The sequence below is a fragment of the Macrotis lagotis genome, chromosome 6, assembly GCF_037893015.1.
Source record: "Macrotis lagotis isolate mMagLag1 chromosome 6, bilby.v1.9.chrom.fasta, whole genome shotgun sequence".
NCBI classification, from domain to species: domain Eukaryota; kingdom Metazoa; phylum Chordata; class Mammalia; order Peramelemorphia; family Peramelidae; genus Macrotis; species Macrotis lagotis.
In genome coordinates this window covers 10651910-10672663 of record NC_133663.1, presented here as the reverse complement: position 1 = coordinate 10672663, position 20754 = coordinate 10651910, and the positions used below count along the sequence as shown (strand labels likewise).

General features: G+C 46.3%; 1 protein-coding gene across 3 annotated transcripts in view; it reads left to right on the top strand.

The window, feature by feature from the left end:
- ANO7 (anoctamin 7) overlaps nt 1-18612 on the top strand; it is a 71443-nt gene extending 52831 nt beyond the window's left edge. For 2 of the 3 annotated variants that reach the window (XM_074190702.1, XM_074190703.1), the window contains 7 exons: nt 2018-2115; nt 6191-6324; nt 8011-8216; nt 10286-10428; nt 12703-12793; nt 12910-13029; nt 17152-18087. In XM_074190702.1, coding sequence (XP_074046803.1) covers nt 2018-2115; nt 6191-6324; nt 8011-8216; nt 10286-10428; nt 12703-12793; nt 12910-13029; nt 17152-17214 — 855 coding nt within the window. In that variant the 3' untranslated portion in view covers nt 17215-18087. Of the gene's footprint in view, nt 1-2017; nt 2116-6190; nt 6325-8010; nt 8217-10285; nt 10429-12702; nt 12794-12909; nt 13030-17151; nt 18088-18327 lie in introns of those variants that run through there. The other variant, XR_012469294.1, reaches the window with a different exon arrangement.
- The last annotated feature ends 2142 nt before the right edge of the window (nt 18613-20754 follow it).

The window sequence follows — 20754 nt, the reverse complement described above, 5'->3', positions numbered from 1 at the left end:
AACATTCATTAGACCTCTTCTGTTTTTCACTTGGTGCTGACTTGAAGTCTTCAGCCCCAGCCTTCTCTCTGACTTAAGGTTAGACAATTCCTTTTAAATACTATTAAATTCCTGATTACTAATCATGTCCCTCAACCCCAGCTCATCAGCAATTTGAACATTTAAGGTACATGGAGGTCCATATCATCAAATTTACTCAACATACACTGCATAAAGATGGGGGCAATGAGGCTTCCTAAAACACCTAGATTGCCCCACTCCCTCCCTTCCAAGAAACTGAGGGCAAGAACAGCAGGGTCGCCAGCCTCTTCCCTAGCTCCATTTCCCTAGCTTGATTACCCAGATCTCCAGGGACTCCCCGCATAAACTTCGCAGACCTTCCATACAGGATCTTGGAGTTGGAAGGACCTCAGAGATCAATGAGCCCAGGTCCAAGCAGGGTATCCTGGATAATCAAGTCCTCCACCACTGCCCTGGAGTCAACTCTTCTCCCTTTTGAACACTTCTAGCTTGTTTGCAAACATTTCTTGGTGACTCTGCCTCCCTGTAACTCTGGCCTGTCAGTCTCCATTCTTCTCAGACCCGGCAGACCAAGTCTGATCAAAGTCCGCATGAAAGTCCTTTGGACAAAGGGTTATTTTTATTCTCTCAAAAATCTTTTTTTTCCCTTAAGGTAAACAATCCAGCTGATTGTAGTATGCCAAGTATCCATATTTCATCACCATTCTCAGTGTGCTCCACAGCTTGTTAAAATCTCCTCCTAAGCTATGAATCCCAGGTCTGATCCCAAAGCGCTGGGGTGGTCTGACCAGCACAGAGGGCAGCAGACTACTATCCACCTCATCCTGGGCTCCAGGGCCTAAGAGTTCTAGATCTGGGGTGATCTCCTCGCATCATCCCATAAAATCTGCAGTCTCCTCAACCTCTAGGTCTTAATTCTGCCTAAACTGCTTTCTACGTACCTTTCCCCTCTCTCCCTTCCCATTCTGTTCTTGTGCAGTAGTCATTCTTTGGGGATGTTGCATCTGTCCCTTCTAAATTTCATCCCATTAGCTTCCTCTACTGGTCTAACCTGTTAAGATGTCTGGATACTCATTCTGTCCTATAAAATTGACAAACTGGCCAGTTGGGACTTTATTCCTGGACCTTGCCCTTGGGATTGGTCTATCCAGGTCACTGATAAACAAGGCCAAAGATAACAAGGCCCTGGAGACACACCCTGGGTCTGGTCTGCCCAGACCCTAAGGACCATCTTCCAGCCCATAGCTCTCTCCAGTGCAGCTCCTAGTTTCTGTGCCAAGGACTTACCTTCTCACGTGACTTCCTGTCCTTGGAGTCCAACTTGACTCTCCTAGATTCTCTTTCAGTGGCCAAGCCTTATCAGTTCCACCTTCAGACGTTCCTAACATTCACACCTGGCCTCTCCCTTAGTTCAGATCTTTATCACTTGGACCAGTGCGACTCCCTTCTCTTTGGATGCCTAGCCTCCAAGCTGTCCCCCGTATTTTCCCTACTCTGATATTCTCCAAACACAAATCTGACCAAAGATTCTCCCTTCTCAAAAAATCTTGTGGCTCCTTGTTGCCCTCAAGATAAATATCATTGAGTATTTCCTAACAGGGATCTTGGCCAAGAAAGGGGCTGGGGGTTTGGATGCCAAGGTTGGTCCTCCAAAGGTGCATCTGTTTCTGGTTAAGTACATTGCAAGCTAATTATAAAATCTTTGAAACAATGTCTGTAAAATTCATCTGTGGCCCTGGATACCAGGCATCGGTAGTTTGGAGGAGGTAGCTTCCTTCACTACTGAATGGCTTGGGTGCCTTTGGTCTTACTTGAAAAGCTTTTTTAATAGTGAAGATGAAGATGGAGGTCTTGGGTGTCACCATGAAGAAAGGGTGCCAGGACTTAGATGCTCCCAGGGGAATGAGGGGACCTCAGGTGGGGGCCAACACAGGAGAATGAGCCGCCTCCCGACTACCTCCATCCTTCATGCTAACCTGTAGCTTCTGTCCCCCAGTGCATTAACAGTAACTGCCTTGTCGAGCTTGCCCAGGAGATGTTGGTCATCATGGTGGGGAAACAAATGTTCAACAACCTATTAGAAATATGGATTCCGTAAGTAGCCCCCAGGAGTGACCCGGGCTAATCACTGGAGGGCTAGGTTTAGAGTCAAAAAGAGTTCAAATCTCTCTTTCACTACTTGCTGGCTGTGTGACTGTCTGGGTCTCTGGACTATGGTCATAGGAAGGTCCATGTAGAGCTGGAAAGAACCAGAGAGCTCCCTCAGTCCAACCCCAATCTTAGCTGAATCTTCCCCTGTATTAGGTGGTAAGGAAACTGAGGCCCCACGAGGTGGGAGGGGATGCCCCCCAGTTCACTCTGCTAGTGAACTGCAGGACTGAGTTTCAAAACCAGCTCTACTGACCCCAAAACCATGGCTTTTTTCACCATGCCACTCCAATTTTTGCCAAAAAATCATTTAAAAAATCTATATAATCACTTTTTTTCCCTCTAGTTAGTCCCTCATGCCTGAAATGGTCTCCTCCTCCTCCCACTCCAACAATTGACCCTACCTGGCTTCCTTGGAGTCCCAAATAAAATCTTATCTTCTACAGGAAGCTCCTGAAACTTCTCTTAGCTCCAGTGCCTTCCCATGGCTAATTATTTCCTATTTACCCTGTATCCTGTGCATCATATATATCTATATATCTATATATCCATATATATATATGCATATATATATATGCATAGAGGATTATATCCTAAATATCCTATAGCCTTGCTTTATCTTCCTCATTAGATCATAAGATCCCTGAGAACAGGAACTGTCTTTTACCTCCTTTTCTATCCCCCACCTTAATCTAGTGTCTGGCACATATTAGGCACTAAGGCTAAAACTGTAAGGCTGGTCCTTTGGATATTTTTGAAGACAGATTTCTTTTTTTTATTAACTTTTTCTTGTTTTAAAGATAAAATAAGAAAACCATTGTAATGTGCACAGCAAAACATGAGACAGTTCATAATAGTAAGCAATAAATTTTCATTTCAAGGAAGCCTAGGTAATAAATACTCTGTGTTCAGAATGGTCCATCTTTTCTTCCATTCTCTGCTATTCACTATTTCTTTGTTCTTCTCCCCCACCCCCACCTCCAGTGGCTACAATTAAGCATGGCTATAGATAGATATAACCTCACATACATATCTACACATTTGTACAGACACTCACATACATATACAGGATACAGAAATACATATATCTAGACACATACACCTACATATTCATATATACTTGGTTTGTGTGTGGCTGTCATTTTTATAACATTTCCTGAAAGCATCAATCCCTCCAAAAGGCCGTGAGGTGGTGCAGTGGATAGAGCACCGGCCCTGGAGTCAGGAGGACCCCCCACACACACACACACTTCTCTCCCTCTCCCTGGCAAGGAACAGTTCAAATCTGGCCTCAGACACCTAATACTTACTTGGCTGTGTGACCTTGGGCAAGTCACTTTAACTCCATCGCCTTGCAAAAATTTTTTTTAAAAAAGTAACCCCTCCTCACTCTTTAACTCACAATCTTGCCCTCCTGTTCCTTAACCTACTGCCCTTCCAAGAATCCTTCCCTCACACACACTTCTATAGCCCCCTCACCATTGATCTACACAACTTTCTGTATACATTCTTTAACACATTCCTGATGAAAGTAGGTTTCTAGAACTACCAGCTTTCCTTCCCCATCTAATTCCTCTGTATCAGTTCTTCCTCTCACATCTCATTTGTATAAGTTAACTCATTTGCTTTTTTGGGGGGAGGTCACTATTTTACTTTTAAGAATCCCATCCTATTCAGCTCTCCCCCAATCTTTTTTTTAGGTTTTTGCAAGGCAAATGGGGTTAAGTGACTTGCCCAAGGCCACACAGCTAGGTAATTATTAAGTGTCTGAGACTGGATTTGAACCCAGGTACTCCTGACTCCAGAGCCAGTGCTTTATCCACTGCACCACTTAGCCACCCTCTCCCCCAATCTTTCCTTCAAATTACCCAATTACAAATAACCATTTTGGACATATAGTTTACATTTCCATACACAGTAAATAATTTGTTCTTATTGAGTTCCTTATAACTAGTCTTTAATGTTTACTCTATATTTCTCTTGTTCTTAAATTTCAAATTTTCTATTAAGTTCAGATCTTTTTGCAACAAAATTCTGAAAATCTGGCAGTTCATTGGATGTCCATTTTTTTTTGGTTCAGGATTATATATAACTTTGCTGAATATGATATTTGTGACTGCAACCACAGTTCTTTTGCTCTAAAATATATAGTGTTCCAAGACCTGCAGTCTTTTAATGGAGCTCCTAGACCTTATGTAATTTTAATTGTGGCTCTACCATATTTGAATTGTGGTTTTTTTCTTGTTCTTCATATTTTCTCCTTAACCTGGGGGTTTTAGAATTTAGCTATGATATTTCTCTCAGTTTTCCTCTAGGATTCCTTTCAGGTGGTGATCACTGAATCTTTTTTATTTATACTTCCTCCTCTTGTTCTAACACTTCAGGACAATTTTCTTAATTATTTCTTTTATTATTGTATGAAAAATTTTTTTTGATTGTAGCTTTCAGGCAGTCTGAATATTCTTAGGTTTTCTCTTCCTGATCTGTTCTCCAGATCAATTGATTTTCTTATGAGGTGTTTCACATTCTCTTTTTTTATTATTATTCTTTATGTTTTGTTTTATTATTTCTTGGTCCTTTATAAGTTGACTGACTTTCTCTTGGACAATTCTAATTTTCAGTCATTTTCTTCCCTAAGATTCTGGATCTCTTTTTCCAGTTAGTTTATTTTCTTTTCACAATCTTCTTGTTTTTCTTTGATTGTTCTTATTTTCTTTTTCAGTTTTTCCTCAATCCCTCTTATTTGATTTTTAAAGACTTGAGTTCTATGAATTTTTTTTTTGAGCAGGTAGCCATTTGATGTCACTCTGGCTTTTTTTGCTTCAATATCTTCCTCTGAAGATGAACCCTGTCTTCTCTATCCCCATAGTAACTGACTGTGATTGGGTTCTTTCTCCTTTGTTTGCTCTTTTTTTCATTTTTTTTAGCACCTCTAGTCCTGTGGTGTGGTGATGTTGCCTCTGGCCTCAGGAATTGTGTCCTGGGTCCAACCTCTTCATTCCTTTCTCCCTCCAAACCCCCCAGGATGAGGGGGGTCCCTCCACACACTGTGGTCTTGCTCCCTGAGAACCCTCCAATGGTTATCATCTTCAGTTTTCCACTCTGCCCTGGATCTCACAGCATCCCTGCACTACTTTCTGTACTAATGGGGGGGGGTGTGCTGGTTCCTTCTTGCCCAGGAACCAGTGCTGAACTCCCCAGTGTCTGGGAGATAATTATTCCTGTGGCTAGCCAGAGGCTATCTCCTACCCTGACTGGCCAAGGGTGCCTCTTGCTGTTAGAGGTATTTACACATCACTAAGTCTGAACCTTGGACTTCTCTGGTTGTGCCAGGAAACCATTACTCTGTCCCAATAAACTCTTGTTTATTTTTGCCACTCTATTTTTCACCCTGAGCTGCTTTTTTGTGGAAGAAATCTGAAGAACTTGGAATTTTCTAACCTACACTGCCGTCTTCCCAGAATCCTCAATGACCCCCCCCATTGAATACTTCTATTCAAAAAGACATCTTAAAATAATATGGATCTCAACCTGGAGGGTCCCCAGAAACCAACTAGTCCAATTTGATTTTAGGGAAATGGGAGCTGAGCCCAAAAATTGTTTAGAACTGGAAGGGACCCCAAAGACCCCCTAGCTCAAGGACTAACCCACAATGTCACTGTCACTGCCCATTGTTCTCTTGGCTCTGCATTCCCCCCCTCCCAACTTAAAGTCTGACCATGCAGGGTTTCTGACAGAACAACATGGAATCTCCTTTTCTAAAGATTAATTCATATCTGAGAAGAGCTTCTCTTCTTGCTAAGCCAGAAATTAGCCTCATTTTCCTTTTCCTTCATTCTGTCTTTGAAATTCCTCTCCAGCTTCCCAAGATGACTCTTGTCTAGGGAGGGGCGGGCTCTGATAGATCCGCCGACATGTCCGTTCTACCACTGTACAGACCAGCTACCTAGTTCTCAGTGCAGACAAAAGCTGTACTGGCGTACTTACTACTTTGTAACTTTTCCCTCTGTTTGATGTCCAGGAAAATGAAAATCTGGAAACAAAAAAAAAAGCTTCATTCCAAGGAAAAGAAAAATGAGGATACCTCAAAAATGTGGGAGGCAAACTATGAACTTCTAGAATACGAAGGGCTGCTGCAGGAATACCTGGAAATGGGTAAGAACCAAGGCCTTTGTAGGGCAGATGAATTGGGGCAAGGAATGAGGAGGAGGTGGCAGAACAAGGATGGTCCTACTCATCTGATAAAACTCATCCTCTGGGGGCATTGGCTTCTCAAGCTCACAAGTACAGGTTTAGGGAGGCATGGCTAGACAATAGTTAATAAAAAAAAATCTGGAGAGACGGCAGTCAGCCTGCAAGTCAGATGAGGCATCCCCAGGTCTCCTGGGACCCACCAAAGTTAATGCAAGCCTACATTGCAATTAGAAGAGGCACGGGGCCCAGCGCGAGGGAATCTGGGTATCCATCTTGGTCCCTTAAAAGAACACCATAAATTAAATCTCTCCTGGATAACTCCACTCATCGATCAGGTCACTATCTCTAAACCTAGCAAAGAGCAACATGAAAGGGTGGCTAGGTGGTGCAGTGGATAGAGCACCAGCCCTGAAGTCAGGAGTACCTGGGTTCAAATCTGGTCTCAGACACTTAATAATTACCTAGCTGTATGGCCTTGGGCAAGCCATTTAACCCCATTTGCCTTGCAAAAAAAACCCCTAAAAAATACCAAATAGCAAGATGGAAGGGCATTTCAGAATTAAATAGAAAGAACTCCCATGATTCACAAGCTTAAATGTGGGAAGGGATGAGATGGATGGGATGTGTGTGTGTTGGAAGGTGGGGGAAGTGGGCAGGTACTGGAAAGATTCTGCTCTAAAAGTGATTTAAGGGGGGTGGCTAGGTGGCGCAGTGGATAGAGCACCAGCCCTGGACTCAGGAGTACCAGGAGTACATTCAAATGTGGCCTCAGACACTTAATAATTACCTAGTTGTGTGGCCTTGGGCAAGTCACTTAACCCCATTGCCTTGCAAAAATTAAAAATAATTTGAGGAACCCCAGCGAGATTTAAGGGACCTGTGGCACAACATGAGACTCAGGAAAAATGACTATTTGGACACTGAGTCCATGTAATCCTATTATATTCAACACTCAGTCTTCCATGGTCATTTCCCACCCCTTGGGAAATATAGCAGGAATAAAAACTCAAAAAGCAGATCAGAACCAGGGACAGAAGCCAAGAAGGGATGGGACAGGCCCAGTTGTAGCATTTTGAGGGCAGGAGATTTCATTTTGAATCTACAACACCTATTAGATGCTTAATCAAAGTTGACTGATGGAAGGATTGACTCGGGGAAAGCCCTAAAATTAGACAAAGGATACCAGTGGTTAGAGGCAAAAATAGTCAAACCTGGTAAAAATAGAAAGTGTCTACTGAGCCAGCCTTGTCTTTGTCCATATGGTCCCCATTGCCCTTCCCCACTAGGGCAGTCTGCCCTTGTGCTGAGCCCCCCAATCAGAATTTAGGGAGGCTTTTGCAACACAGAAGACCCCCCCCCAAAGCCATCACCAGGGCTATTGCTATAACTTTCCATTGGTTGGTGTCTTCATTGTACCCACTGGTATAGCCTTCCAGAGCTCAGGGCACTTCCACCTTCTGAGAGGCAGCAGAAGAGGTTGACAGAGTCAGGAAATTCCCGTCATTCTTTGCTTACTTGCTAGTTGATGGGGTACAGTGGAAGGCAGCCTGGCTTTGGGGTCCAGGGACTAGAGCTTGGAAAGGAGCCCTGTAGCCCCAGAGGAGTCGCCTAACCTCTCTGATCCAATGACTTCCCTTGTCAATGCAGTGTTGCAGTTCGGATTCATTACCATTTTTGTGGCCTCTTGCCCTCTTGCCCCACTGTTTGCCCTCCTCAATAACTGGCTCGAGATCCGCCTTGATGCCCAGAAGTTCGTCTGCCAGTACCGGCGTCCTGTGGCAGAAAAAACTCAGAATATTGGCATCTGGTTTAGCCTCCTGCAAACCATCACCTATTTGTCTATTTTAAGTAATGTGAGTAGCTTTGGGGGTTCCAAGGTCTGAGGACAATGCTCGAGTTGGGAGATGAGGGGAAAGGCTCCAGATCAGCCCTGACGACAAGTAGGGACAGAGGCTAGGCTGACTCCTCTGGGAAAGCAGATAATTCATTCAGTTGCCTGGAAAAACCAAGGGTTACTCTTTGGGCACTCAGTCCCCAAAGGGCAGTCAACCTCAAGACCTTTTTGAAGAACCTTTGGGCTTTCCCTCTGCCTCTCGTTTTTATCCTGGGCTGATCTCGATGCTCCTCCCTGGCTCTTGGCAAAAGGAAATTAGAAGTGAGAATTTCTGTGAATTGGGGTCCCATGAAAAAAAGCATTCATTAAAGATTTCCTAAATGCCAGACTCTGCTGCTTGTACCAAAGACAAAAAGAGAAGGCCCATGCCCTCCAGGAATGGAAGTGATATTTGGAATCCCTCCCCTCTCAGATAGCCCTATGGCCAGTGAGCTGACCCTCCACATGCTGGAGGTCTCCCATGGGGGGGGGGGGTTCCCTTGGCACCTCCAGACTCTTACCCTTCTTTCCCAAAATGATTCCTCTTATGCCACCTTGTGAACAGAGCAGGGGTGTGGGGCAGCTCACTGGTGTCTCCCACCTGTCTCTCCTCATCCTCTTGGTCTGGGGCTGAGGTTGTGGTGCCTCCTGGCCTCTGTTCTCTCCCCATTCAATTCGCCTCCACTCAGCTGCCAAAGGGTTTTTCCTAAAGCTGACCACACCACTCTCTGGCACAATAAAATTCGGCAGCCAAACTCCAAACCTTCAGAATCAAATCAAATCCTTGGTTTGGGATGGAAAGCTCTCCCCAGGCTGGACCCTTTCTGCCTTTCTATCTTTTGACATGGTACCCCCTCCTAGGGGTCTATGGCCCTGTTGGGTTGGCCAACAGAGCATTTTTTTCCAGTGAGTCTTTTTTCTTTTTTAATTTTTTTATTAAAGATATTATTTGAGTTTTACAATTTCCCCCCAATCTTACTTCCCTCCCCCCACCCCCCCATGGAAAGCAATCTGTCAGTCTTTACTTTGTTTCCATGTTGTACCTTGATCCAAATTGGGTGTGATGAGAGAGAAATCATATCCTTAGAGAAGAGACAAGAAGTCTAAGAGGTCACAAGATCAGACATAAGCTATCTGTTTTTTTCCTAAATTAAAGGGAATAGTCCTTGCACTTTGTTCAAACTCCACAGCTCCTTATCTGGATACAGATGGCACTCTCCTTTGCAGACAGCCCAAAATTGTTCCTGATTGTTGCCCTGATGGACTGAGCGAGTCCATCAAGGTTGATCATCACTCCCATGTTGCTGTTAGGGCACACAGGGTTTTTCTGGTTCTGCTCATCTCACTCAGCATCAGTTCATGCAAATCCCTCCAGGCTTCCCTGAAATCTCGTCCCTCCTGGTTTCTAATAGAACAGTAGTGTTCCATGACATACATAGACCACAGTTTGCTAAGCCATTCTGCAGCTGAAGGACATTTACTGGATTTCCAATTCTTTGCCACCACAAACAGGGCTGCTATGAATATTTTTGTACAAGTGGTCTTTTTACCCTTTTTCATCATCTCTTCCCAACAGAGCATTTTAGCTCCTGTCTACAGACCTCCACCTCTTACTATCCCCAGCTTCCTTCCAAACTTGACTCAAGCAAATGCTGCCCTTATCATAAACCTTTTTTGTCTTTGCATGCCAAGCAACTGGCACAAGGTCTGCCAAGGAGTGGCTTTTTGAATTGAATTATTCATGACTCCTCATGGAGGGAAGAAACAACTCCTCCAACTTCTCTTCCCCCGTACCACATCGTAATAGGTGCAGGTCCTTGAGTGGTCTGAGGTAGATTATAAATAAAACCCAAGGGGAAAAAATGCAAAGGGACGCCAGTGAGCTAGCCCAGTCTGAGAGGGGAGCATTCCACCTGGGACATCCAACTCCCACCCATGGCTGAGTTTGGAGAGCAGAGATATAACGCCAGCATGGGGAGGGAAAGGGTTCCTCTTGAAAGCAGGTGAGCCTCTTTGGCCGAGGCTGAGATGTGTCTTGCCTTCTTCCAGGCCATCCTCATCGCCTTCATGTCTGATTTCCTGCAAAGGGCCTATTACAAATACAACTATTCTTACAACCTCCACGGTTACATCAACTTTACCCTGTCCCAGGCCCCCAAGGCTTTTGTCTCCATCCACAACCGCACGTGCAGGTGAGGCAGCTTTGGGGCACACCTGGCATCTTGGCTGGCCAATGCTGGCTCCTGGGGAGTTTCCCTACCCCTGGTCTTTGGGAAGGCAGGGAGGGAGTCAGTTGGACTCCTTTGACTTGGAGAGAAGGTTCCCCTGTAAAGGAGACTTCCAGCAACTCCACTTTTCTCTTGGATGTGCTGCTTTGTATGTGGTCTCCTTCCTTAGCTCCTTGGGTGGGGTTGGTTTTTTGGCTTTTATAAAAGTTTAAAAATCACTTAGTACAGTGGCTGGCACATTGCAAAGACATTAAAGACTTCATAAATTGTTGACAGACTAGATTCCACTAGATTTTGTTAGCAGATGGAAAGCATGATGAGGCAGACACAACCTGGGTCAATGGGAGTCAGCAGTCAAAAAGAGAACGTCATCTCGGTGGTAGCCCATATTCTGCCCATTGGCCCCAGCTGGCATGCTGTGTTTGCTTTGAGAAACCTCATTTTAGATAGATAGCGAGACCCCAGAGTTACATCACCAGAAAGGTGAAGAGCCTGGATACCCTCCTGTGGAAAGAAATTGGTTGGGGCCAGATGCTGTCATGGCAGACCAAGTCCTGGATGTTGAGTCAGGAAGGCCTGAATTCAAATCTTGCCTCAGACCCATACTAGTTACAGGTCATGGGAAGGGATAGAGCCCTGTTAAAGTCACTTAGCCATTCTGATCCTCAATTCCGCATCTGTGAAATAAGGGGGTGCTGGGTCTAGAGTCAGGATGATTCATCTTCCTGAGTTTAAACAGTGACAGACACTGGCTGGGTGACCCTGCGTAAGTCACTTCACCCTGTTTGCCTCAGTTTCCTCATCTGCAAAGAAAACTAGAAGGAGAAAATGGCAGACCACTGCAGGATATTTGCCAAGAAAACCCCAAATGAGGCCACAAAGAGTTGGACACAATTGAAAAATGACTGAACAAAAATAAGGGGTTGGTTCACATGGCCTCAAAGATCCCATCTAGCTTTAAATGTGCATGATTCTCTGCAAAGGGATGATTGGTCTGGAGGAGAAAAAACTCAGGGATGATACCACGGCTGTCTTCTACATTCAAAAATGAGTTCAAGTCAACAAACGTTTATTAAACTCCTTCTACATGCAGGTGCTGCAAGGGGATGGGGATCCAAAGGCGGGCCAAGAGGGTCCCTGCTCTCAGGAGCTCACAGCTAATGGAGAGATAGCCTGTCCTGTCTCAAAAGACAGCCCTAGAAGCAATGAATGGAAGCTACACTGAAGGTGTTGGCTGACCAGTATTGCAGTAGAATGGGACTGCTGAGGTCCCCACTCAAAGCAAAAGCCAGATGACACCATCTCACACATTGTGGTGGGGACTGAGTGAGGATGGGTTGGACCAACTCCACCCCAAAGCCTAGGAATCATTTAAAATCAGATTTAACCTAGTCCCTAGGCTGTCTTACACAGCAAGAACTCTGCCAGAAGTGACCAGCCTAATCCCCAGCCCTTCTGGAGGCCCCATCAGTGGAGGCAGACCTAAAGTATTAGCTCTCAAAATAAAAATGGACTCAGATACCATCCAGTCTAAACTCATCTTGCAGATGAGAAAGCAAAGAAGTTTATAAGTGACATCCTCTGAGCCACACAGGTAGCATTATAAGTGAGATTTGAATCCCATTTCCAATCAGTTCCATTTTCCACAAATCATCAGAGCATTGGAACCTATTTTAATTAAAGTTTGAAATTTGACTTGTTTTGTCAATGAGAGGGTAGCTATGGATGCTGAATACATCTCTGCCTTTGACCCAAACGTGGTCTCCAATGGCTTCCTGGACCCTGGAAGATAAATGCTCTTTATTAAGAAAGAAGTCAGAATGCATGGGAGTGGGGAGGGGGCGGGAAGGGACACAGAACGAGGAGTAAAGGAGGGGAAGTTGAGGACAAGGTGAGCAGAATGCAGGGTGGGGTGTGTGGCTCACCAGGGGTGAGATCAAACATCAGGAGAGTGCAGGGAAGAAGGTATTATCACGACCCAAACTACTCTTCCATAGAGTTCTCATGGAAAAGAAAAAAAAAACAAATCTGAAAATGCCCCCTGTTTTCCCCCGTATCCCCCCTTCCCATGGCTTTCACTGTGAAGCCACAGGGAGCTGGTATCACACCCACCCCAGGACAGAAGGGAAGATGCCCAAGTTTGGCTCCCTTGTCCCTTTCTTGGCTGTTTTCTATCAAACTAGATAAATGGAAAACACTGTGAGGCTCCAAGGACTTGTCATTGACCTTTCTTTTTAGGTATCAAGCTTTCAGAGAAGAAGATGGTCGGTATTCGATTACCTTCTGGAATCTTCTGGCAATCCGTCTGGCCTTCATCATTGTGTTTGAGGTACCGCCCTCCCCGGGCATCGGGCCACAGCCTTCCTCCTGCTCCTGCCATACCCATCCTTTGGTCCTCCTCAGCCTCCTCAGTCCTTCCTTTCCAACCTGTGCTTTGCCCAACAGCACATCATCATCTTCATGGCCTGGCTGATCGATGTCCTCGTGCCCAATATCCCAGAATCGGTGGCAATCAAAGTGAAGCAGGAACACTACCTGGCCAAGCAAGCCTTGGCAGACTATGAGGTGACCTCTGGGACCAAACCCTTCCTGGCAGTACCACCCAGTCCTGTGGCTGTCCTAGCCACAAGTGGGCGCCCAGGGAGATATCTCTACCTGCTCTGGGCCACCCCTGCCATGCTTTTTCCCTGATGACCCTCCCCACTCAGGGAGGAAGGAGGCAGATGAACCTTTCATGCAGAGGATAGTGGAGAGTCCTGGGTGTGAAATCAAGATCACCTGGGTTTGAATCCTGCTTCAGGCCTCTCCTGTGTGACCTGGGCCGGGTTTCCCTGGACAGTTTCAAATGAGGAGGTTTGAATGGGATAGACTGTCAGATCCTTCCCACCTGCAGAAGCACAGAACAAGTGGGCAGTTTGGACTTCTCAGGCCAGTTCCCGTCCCCACCCCAAGAGCACTTCTGAGTTGATGCCAAACTCGTCATCATTAACCAGTCTAGCTGCCAGTGCCCTAGGCTTGGCAAAACTTCCTCCCAGGATCTCCTCTGCAGGATTTTTCTGGGGGAGGGAGGAAGAAGGGGAGAGATAGGACTTTTGAGAATAAAAAAGGTCCTTTCATGCTGAGAACAGAGTCAGAGCCACCCCAAAGCTTCAGGAGAGACTGGCCAAGGCTCGGCTTTTCTCTGGGCCTCTTGGCACACGTTGGCATCCAGGAGAGAGTGCCTTCCTTATTTTCTCCACATGTCTTTGGAAGAGGGAAGAGTCTGGGGACCATTTGATTCCCATTTCACAACTAGGGAAGAAGAATCAGGGATTGCTGCAAGTCCTCATTAGTGAGCATCCATCAGAAGTCAGAGGACCCAGGTTCAAATCCTGCCTTGACTGCTGACTAGCTGACCTTGGTGCAAGTCTCTTTATTTTTCTGCATTCCTTCACGCCCTTGGAAAGTGAGACAGTTGGTCTCAATGGATGATCCCATGGCCGTTCTGTGGATCAGAGCTGGAATCTAGACTACCAGGGACACCCTTGTGACCCAGTGATTTCCACTGAGACACACATTAAAGCTTGACCAAGGGGAGGAAGGAAACCCCAGAATGTTCTAGGACACCAGAGACTTCTTTCCAAAGGGCCAATAGTTTGTCGGTTCTGTTTTCTTTCCTTGATCCTTTTTGTTTTGGATTGGGATATTTGTCCTTTTCCAATCTTTTTTTTTTTTAGATTTTTCAAGGCAGTGGGGTTAAGTGGCTTGCCCAAGGCCACACGGCTAGGTCATTATTAAGTGTCTGAGGTCGAATTTGAACCCAGGTCCTCCTGATTCCAAGTCCAGTGCTCTATCCACTGCGCCACCTAGCTGCCGTCCTTTTCCAATCTTGCTCTTGTTTTCCACAGTTCTTCAGCCACCACAGACAGTGGCTCAGCAGAGGGGACGGGGCCAGACAATTGATTTCAGGACTCAGTATGGAGGTGCCTTGAATCCATCAGGGCAAATGGTGATCTCTTGGTTCTCTCCCCTTATCTTGGTTTTATCGATTCTCTGCTAGCCATTTATCTCATCATGTCCAATGGGACAGACATTTCTGAGCCATCTGGCCTTCACTGTTGTAATGGTCCAACCCATTCCAAGCCAACCACTTCCTCTTTCTCTGATAGCTCAAAGAAAACACTTTTTCTTTCTCATTGGAATCACTGCCCCCTTGGTCTTCAAATCTCAATTCTTGAGCACCTCCTGCCTTTCCTGGGCCAATTTGCCTGCAGAACTTTAGTCTGTGGGGATCCTACCTATACTTCTGTTGAGCCTTTTGAAACAAAAATCGAGGACATGAGTTAGACTCTATGTAATTGAATTTCTGCTATCACAAACTCTTAAGAAATGGCTATTCCTCAAGAAACTTCCCATCATCTTTGTCACTTGCTCCATTTAGAAGGTTCCTTCACTTTTTGAAGGATGAGATGATGATTAAGAAAAATCAAGAAGTTATTCTACTCTGCTTTCAGTAAAGAGAGCAGATGTCTGGATAACTGAAGTCCCTCCCCCAATAATCATGCCTCTGTGCCAGGGAGATGCTTCCCAGGTTCATCTATTTCCCCTTTCTGTCCAAGTGGTCTGTAGTCTTGTCTCTACAAACTTCACCCAAGCATTCCCTATTAAATTCCCTATTCTGTAAGAATATACTTAAGGATCCAGTGCTGACCCCTCCATATTCATCCATACCCCACATCGAATCTCCATAATACTGAGGTCCAATTTCCCTCCTTGACTTGGGACCTCTGAACTGTGGGCATTTTTACAGACATCTGAGGCCAAGAGTTTTACCAGAGCCTCTCTTAGGTTTTGTCTCCTGTGAACATCAAGGTATTTCCAAGGCTAACCTCATTTCATTATAGCTATCCTCGAAGAATTCCCTTTTTCTCTATTCTTTCAGCTTAAAGACCTTTCTTTATTTTTTTAGGGGGGGTTTTGTTGTTTTGTTTTGTTTTGCAAGGCAAGTGGGGTTAAGTGGCTTGCCCAAGGCCACACAGCTAGTTAATTATGAAGTGTCTGACACTGGATTTGAACCCAGGTCCTCTTGACTCCGGGGCTGGTGCTCTATTCACTGTGCCACCTAGCTGCCCCCTTAAAGACCTTTCCATTAGATTTGACAGACAACCAACATCTGGAATCATCTGAACCTGGGTGAGGTGGAACTGCTGATCAAAATGAGGCTTATTACCAACCTTTGTTAGGTGAACTTCCTCTCTGGCTACAAATCCGGATTATGCCAGGCTGTTCATTCGCATCCTTGATTTTTGACGGATGATAGGAGAAGAGAACAGGCCTTTATGAAGCACCAGTGTTGCTTTTTGTCAGCATCCTCATTTGAAAATACAACCCATATTTCCATGATCTTGTTTCTTGAGCATTATTTTTCAGGTTCTTGCAGCATCATTTGGGCCCAGGTGCCAAGTCATCTCTCTTGATGAATAGTGGAAGGTTCTAGTGGTCTTCTATATATGCACCAGAACCAAACAAGACCTTCTCTTTCCAGTGATCTCCTATCAGGTACTCTGAGGGCATGGCTCCTCACCAGAGAGCTTCTCAGGGTCATTCTTGTCCTTGGAACAAGAGCCCTTCCTTTTCCAAAAGAACCACCAATCAATTCTATTCGTGACCCTTCCCTTTCTCCTCCTGTCAGCCTCCCCCCCCCTCAGTCTGAGGTTCCCCATTTTCTCTTGTTGAAGTCTCACTGCTGGACCCATTGGGAACATTCAGTTGTCCCTGATGCCCTCGAAGGCAGAGTCATTTTTGTCTGTCTTCCACCGTTTCCTTCGAGAGCTCAACCTACACTTGGAACTTCAGCAAGTCATTCAGCTGTGGGAAAAACACAAGTGGTTGGTGCAAGTCACCCAACAGGAACATGCACCCTCCAGCCACCTGGGATTCGATGCCAACTTAAAACACACCTCCCTTTCCACCTTGCACCAGGCAGCTGGTTTCACCAAGCCCTCTTCCTCCCACTTACTATCAATGTAACTCAGTCTACGACTTTTTCCTTTTTGAGTCCTCCTCAGATGTCTCTTCCTGCCTCCCTTCAGCTTTCCTTCAGAGCAGCCAGAATTCGAGCTTACCCCAATACTTGGACCGGAAGAGGACAGTGCTTTTTACCATTCCCACAATTCGGGTTCTGAACTTTCTCAGTCCAACTTGTCCAAGTTGGAAGAAGTCAGATGAGTGGAGTCAAAGCCCTTCTCCAACATGACCTTAATCTTAAGCCTCAATTTCCTTTCCTGTAAAATGAAGGGAAGGAGTGAGCGTCTCCATTCGTATTCCAAAGATTCTAATACCACTCGACAGGATTCAAGCAATCAAACACAAAGAATGCAAAAACTTGGCTGACAGTGGTCACACTCCTTCCAATGAAAGTGGGTGAGGGGGGGCTAGGTGGCACAGTGGATAGAGCACTGGCCCTGGAGTCAGGAGGATCTGCGTTCAAATCCAGCCTCAGACATTTAATAATTACCTAGCTGTGTGGTCTTGGGCAAGCCACTTAACCCCATTGCCTTGCAAAAAAAAAAAAAAGAGTGAGGACAAAAATACTCCCTCCTCCCCAAAAACTGAATAAGCAGTGTTTTAGTGTCAGTATTGTTTTAGCAATTGAGAACAGGCTAAGCAGGTTTTCTTCTTTCTCCTCTGACCCTTGCCTTGAGACAGATTCTTGCTGGGACAGTTATAACTCAAGAAATTGAACTGCAATTTGAAGATGATGCTAACTAACACCTATTCAACAAGCAAAGAGGAGTATCGCCTGTGGTAAACCGTTCAGGAGGAAAAGAGTTGACCTGGAAACAAAGCAAGGTCTCTAAGCTATTGTGACTAACATGATTTCACGGGCCAAGGCCACTCATCAGAACAATCTACCAACATTCTTTCTGGGTCACTGAAGAAGGGGTGACTCAGCATGGCAAGCTCTAACCCTTGGAAGCTGCCAGGGCTTGCAGGGCTCTGGCACTACCCCCACAGGAATGAGACCAAGGGCTCCAAGTGAAAGCTATTTGCCCACAATGAGTTCCCCCTGAAGGCCAGGCATTTAATCCTCTCTCTGCCCATGCCCAGACCCTTCTCTCCAACTCTCCTGATAGCCACCCCAGCCCCTCCCCAAGAAGGCCAGGGTCACAAGGAGCCACACTTGCAGGGTTCTAAACAAAGGACTGGCACAATTGATTTGAAATGCCAACCATAGTCACTGCCCCATGGAAAGACGCCCACCTCCCACCATTCAGGTATCCTGAGCATTCACTCGTACAAGCCTGGATTGCCCAGGGGTCTTAGATAAGGCTTAGGTTCCTGGGCTGGATGGGTTTCTATTGGACAGCAGTCTGTATTAGGAAAAAGCCGGTAGCAAGTATGGAGGCCAGACCTTGACCTTCTTTGGAGGGAGTTCAAACGGGGTCATCATCCCTGAGGCTCCAGAACACTGACCAACGCGACCTAGGCAAGTTTCCAGGAGGATCTGAAGCTTCTATTCCTGCAAGAAGCCCCCAGCTAGAGTTTTCTAAGCAGTGCAGGGGGATTGTTGTTAAACACATTTTGTGCAGACTTAAATTTCAAATAAATGACTTAAGGTCCCCAACCAATGGGTCTCAGGTTCCTATGACCCTTAAGAGTAACAGCCAAATACCCCATGAATGTCAGTGCCCGAAGAAATCCTGACGGCCCACCTGCCAGGAACAGCGCCTGGCCCAGCATTATAGGAAACCCAGCCAGCCCTCAAAGGGCAGGGTCTGCTCCAATACATCTCTAACCAAACAGGACCCAGGTCTTTAGTCAAATGTGGCATTTCACCTTCTCAGCCTTCCAATAAGCTTTGATCATTCCATTCCCAACCAGATCTCTCCAGAATTCAGTCGTCGTCTTTCACCAAGCAATTGTGAAGACAGCATTACCACCTGTTGGTTCCCCAGTTCATCAAGGACATTTTAGAACGACATCATACAGACAAAAAGTGAGCTCAGAGCCAGGAAGGCAAGAGAACATCCCCCCAATGGCAGCACTTTTAAATATGTAAACTACATAGGAAATCAATTAATATAGAATCCATTAAAAAACCATTCCCAGAGCCCTGAAGTAGTTCCCATCAACAGGAGGGCTTACTTTGTGGCAGGCCCTATGCCAAGTGTTTTTTAAAGACCTGGGGAGGGAGGTGCTGTCATCACCCCCATTTTACAGATGAGGAAACTGAGGCAAACAGATTCAATGACTTGGGAAGTGACATTTGCACTTGGGTCTTCCTGACTCCAGCTCCCCTTCTCTACAATCCCTCAAACTGCACTATTAGGTACAATGGTTAATATTTACCACGTAAGAAATAGGTCCCAAGGCCTCCCATCCCCCTCGGCAAGCAGGTTAAAAAAAATCTCTAGCACACTACAAACTGTTTCAGGTTTTATTTTAGAATTTATAAAATTCCAGTGTCATCCATATTCATGAGCCTTTTTACATGTTTGCATATAATCTCCAAATTCCAAAGTTAAGGCCAAGGGATTGTTGCCATGGAAACATAGGATATGGAAGACATTCAAAACAAGAAATGGGACAATCCCCCGCCCCCTGCCCCTGCCCAGGATTCTTACTGCACATGAGGGACAGTGAGGAGACAAAGTACTAGGTACAATCATTTTATGACCTTTATTTTTAAAGGGGGGGGGGGCGAGTCCAAATCATTGGGAAGGAAGGGTTTACAGAGACGCTGCCAGAATCCACCTTGCATCTAAGACATTAGCAGTTAATGAAGATGTGCAAAAGGTTTGCAAGACTATTTCATCTGCTTGGGGAGGAGGGGTGATGGCTGTGGACAATGGACCATGACAAGAGTGAGGGAGGGGCAAACGGTGCAACGAGGATTGAGGGCAAGGGCTATATCAACAGGAAAGGGTTTCAAACACTTGTAGATGGAAGAGAAGGGGGCAAATGGGGGCATCACTCCCCCTCCCCCCTTCTGGGGACCTTCGAGATACAGGGACACCATTTTCTGCAGGATCCGAGTCCATCTGCCCCTTCCACTAAGCTCAGCCTTTAGCTGGGGACCCAGAGCTTGCTCGTTCCCCCGATTCGTCATTCCTGCCAATAAACATGCTGAAGAGGGGCGCTGCCCACCAGGGAGCTTTGCTAGAGCCACTCCAGGTTAAGGGCTCTATGTAATTTGGTGGGAATCTAAGGAACGGGGATGATTAGGTGAGCTTCTGCCAACACTCTACCAATGTTCCAGGCAAGGGGCAGAAGAGATCCCAAAGCTGAGGGCCTCCCCCTGGTCCATCTTCCTGGGCACGAAGAGCCTGTCGGGACAGAGCCACTCTTCTGGGACTCCTGACAACTCAGAGCTAAGCTGCTTCCTGGAGGGCCCAGTCTCCCAAGGGCCCTCAGCACCCATTCCTTGTGGTCCCCACGCTGCCTCGCGCCTCTGCCCCCGCCACCCAGCACGGACCTGAGGGCGAGGCGCGACCAAAGCTGGTGGGACAAGCCACCTGCCCCAGCTGAAAGACCCCTAGAGAGAAGCCCCAAGTGCTCTGGAGACTGGGGGAAGGGACTGTTCATCTCCTAGTGTGGGAAGCAAAGCATTCAATCTCGAATGCGTAGCAAACAAAAAGAAATCCTAACTCAGGAGTCTAAATCAAGAGACCAGGTACAGGAGACCGCCACCACACTGGCTTTTGAGGTAGAAAGAAGGCAATTGTAAATAGTGTTGGTTTTGTTTTGAATGGGGGGCAGGGAGGTGGGGACTGAAGAAGGTGAAGAGGGAAGAAAGAAAAAGCCTCCAGACTGTCCAGCCAGCCTCCTCGCTAAGAAGGAAGGACCCATCCCCCTGCCCCTCTCGCTCCCTCCCGATGCTGGGTCCCAAGATATCCCACCGTCCCCTAAGCAAGGTCTCTCCTGGTAATACTGACATCAAGCTAGGCTGACTTTAGAAGGAAAGAACAAGGGGGGAGGGATCACAAGCTGCTTGGTTGGTTTGATGAGGATTTCCCATCCCGAGGAGGCCACCGGTTGGGTGGCGTCTGTGGAGGCGGGTGGTCTCGGCCACACTAGCCTAGGCAAGCTGAGAGACGGCCCGGGGCCTCTCTGGGCCCTTCCGCCACAACCAGTCCTCCTCCTGGTCCACATCTGATCCTCTCTCCCCGTTCTACGTCCTGTGCTAAGTGGCCTTGGGGGCAGATGGCAGAAAGCGGATTGCACTCTACGCGAAAGGAAGGTTGGGGCTAAACAACGACCAAAACCAAACCCAAGAGTGGAAGGGCTGGGAAAGGAAGAGGGCAAACA